At 37.0% G+C, this 2964-nt stretch overlaps 1 protein-coding gene across 1 annotated transcript; it reads left to right on the top strand.

Annotated features, from left to right (window-relative positions):
• Positions 1–1571: 1571 nt before the first annotated feature.
• LOC121790199 lies at positions 1572–2902 on the top strand (the record flags this gene model as incomplete). Its single annotated transcript, XM_042188464.1, has 3 exons — positions 1572–1904; positions 2439–2550; positions 2784–2902. Coding segments are annotated over 3 exons (564 nt in total), but the record flags the coding sequence as incomplete, so codon positions are not given.
• Positions 2903–2964: the final 62 nt, after the last annotated feature.

Here is a 2964-nt window from a genome sequence, read left to right as displayed (position 1 = left end):
CATATTCTTAAATGACATGTGAATTTAGGTGAAATAGTTAAGTCTGACAAAATAGAATGAAAAGTGTGATTGGATAATACTCCCTCCGTCCCCAAAATAGACTAGTTTTTTTCATTTTTGGTCGTGCCATATTCCCTCTGTCCTCAATTCTACATTAAAACTCATGCAATATACAACTTTGTCAATTTTTGGGGGACGGATGGAGTATAATGAAAACAGAAAATAGAGGTGGCAAATCGTGTGTTTTGGGTCGTTATGGGTCAACCTGATAACTACCCCTCAGAACCCAGCAAGTTAAGGAAACTGGAAATCGGAACACGAACACGACCCGTACCCAACACGAACCCGTAACGACTCGAACTTAATATTACACTATTATAATATGATATTACACGATTAAACCTTATTTTTGAACCTAATTTACACGATAAAAATCCGTTTCATACAATTTAAACCTGCTTTACAAGAAATTAGAAAATAAAAGTTAAAAAATTTTTTTAAAGAGTAAAGGTCAATTTGATCCTAAACAAATGACCAAAATAAGAATTTGGTAAAAAACATTCACTTTTTTGAAAAACATGTCCATAACAAATGAAATTCTTGTCGGAGAGGTCCTCTTTTGACGGTTTCGTCAAAAAAATAACGGTCATGCCACTATGCAATTAGCGTTGATCGTTAGTTTTTTGACGAAATCGTAAAAAAAAAGACTACTTCGGCGACATTTTCATTTGTTATGGACTTGTTTTTCAAAAACTGAATGTTTTGGACCAAAATTGGCATTTACTCTTTTTTGTGCAATTAGCGTTGACCGCTAGTTTTTGACCAAACCGTGAAAAAAGACCATTTCGACAAGGATTTCATTTGTTATAGACCTATTTTTCAAAATGTAAATGTTTTGAACCAAAATCGTATTTTGGTCATATGACCAAAATTGACCATTACTATTTTTTAATAAAATAATAAAATAATAACATTACTCCCTCCGTTCCGGCTAAGATGAAACATTTCTTAGTCGGCGTGGAATTTTAGGAGTTATAGTTAATGTATTAATATTAGAGAGAGAAAATGTGATTTTAAGTATTAAAGGGAGAGAAAGAGAGTTGAATATTTAATTGGAGAGAGAAAAAAAAAATGGTTTAATGTATTTATTGGATAGAGAAAGTTTGCAGAAATAGAAAGTATGAACATAGTTATTTTTTTGGGACAAATTAAAAATGAAAGTTTTGTTCATCTTAAGTGGGAACGGATAGAAGTATTTCTTAATGAGTTATCACATCCCACCAGAATCCAATCTGAAATAATTATCAGGTTCTTAACGGATTAATCTGATAAAGGACACAAACTTTTGCACTAACTCAATAATTCTGTGTTGATATCGTGTCAGATTATCGTGTTGTGTCAAATATAAAAAAACCCCAATTTTTATTTTCAAATATAAAAATTAATTTATAGGAATAACACCCGAATTGATATTATTTTTAAATTATTTTTTGTGTGAGTTGTCAAAAAATCTCGACGTGAATTCCCAGCAATGTCACGCCGCAATCACACGACAGAGCTTGGAAGTATAGCAGCGCCGACGTTTGTCGGCTGTCGGCGCAGGAAAGCAAGGATGGCTGGTGGAAAACCCCAATCTCCTTGTTTCCCTTGACACCAATTCGATCGCGCTCGCCAACCGCTCATCGATCTTCATCCTCAATTGGTCTCAATCGATCAACGGCGGATCCGATACCGACCCAAATCGGGCCTCAAAGATCATACCAGAGCTCTCCCCGATCGAGGCCGAGTACATCTCCGCCGTTGAGTGGCTCGTCTTCGACGACGACATCCGAGTTCTCGCCGTCGGCACCTCTTGTGGTTATCTTATGATTTTCTCGATCCACGGTCGTCTCATCCTCAGACAGGCCATTCACAGACTCTACTTGCTCTTTAGTTACCGAATTGATTATTTTGCGGTGTAGATAATTGGATGAGCTATTCGTTTTTCGACGATGTTGGCCGATGTTTGAGCTAGTTTATCTATTTCTGAGATTTGTTGGAATATTGTAGCTGCATAATTAAATTAGTCCACGCTAGTGTTGCATCTCATTGTTTGCTGTTTAGTGTTGGAATTAAGGTACCCCTCCCCTCCATTCCCTCGTAGTTGAGGCGGAACTTTTTGGTGCGGGGTTTTAAGAAATGGAAGTTTAGTGTGTTAAATAGATAGATAAAAAAGTAAGAGAGTGACTATATAAGGAAATGACTCAACTATGAGTAAACTTTCTAAAATGAAAAAATGACTCAACTATGAGAGAGGAACAGAGAGAGTATGTTTTTGAGATTGGTCAATTTTAAAGCCCTGCTTGATGTATGTATATTGTAATCTGTTTATTAGGAAATGAATGGTTATCTAGAGTCCAGCTTAAATTGCTTGATTTTTCGGCTAATGGTGTTTGCAGATCGTGAACCCGGCAAAGATTCTTAAGATAAGGGTCCGTGGGATTAAGCAAGACCTGACACAAGATACATCGTCAGAGGAGGTTTGCGTTGTAATGCCTGGTGTAGTTGCTCGTTTGATGGATCTGATATTAAGGTACTTGTAATTTGTTGTTATTTTTACTTTTCTCATGCGCATGCTCTGAACATGCTTGGTATCTGATTTCATTTCCCTGATTTTCTCCTTTTCGGAGCGTTTGCCAGATTGTTCTTTGCAGACTGGGGACTATCCGGATTTCTTTCTTTCTCTTTCCTCTAAGATACATACGTTCAAGTTGTATTATGTTACTCAGCTTTTATGAATGCAGAGTCTGCTGCAGCAGGTGGTTTCAAGAATCAGGCTCACAGGGTTGGATCGGATTTCAATATGTTTCAGGATAATTCTGGGAATGAGTTAGGAAGAGCCTTCCTTACCAACTATGGAAATGTTAGCATAGTATGAGTATGTGCTGATGCTGCTATAACTGGTGTCATGCCCCCGCCATTGAT

The sequence above is a fragment of the Salvia splendens genome, unplaced genomic scaffold (assembly GCF_004379255.2).
Source record: "Salvia splendens isolate huo1 unplaced genomic scaffold, SspV2 ctg438, whole genome shotgun sequence".
NCBI classification, from domain to species: Eukaryota; Viridiplantae; Streptophyta; class Magnoliopsida; order Lamiales; family Lamiaceae; genus Salvia; species Salvia splendens.
The sequence above is the reverse complement of the archived record's forward strand: the minus strand, read 5'-3'. Positions and strand labels throughout refer to the sequence as shown.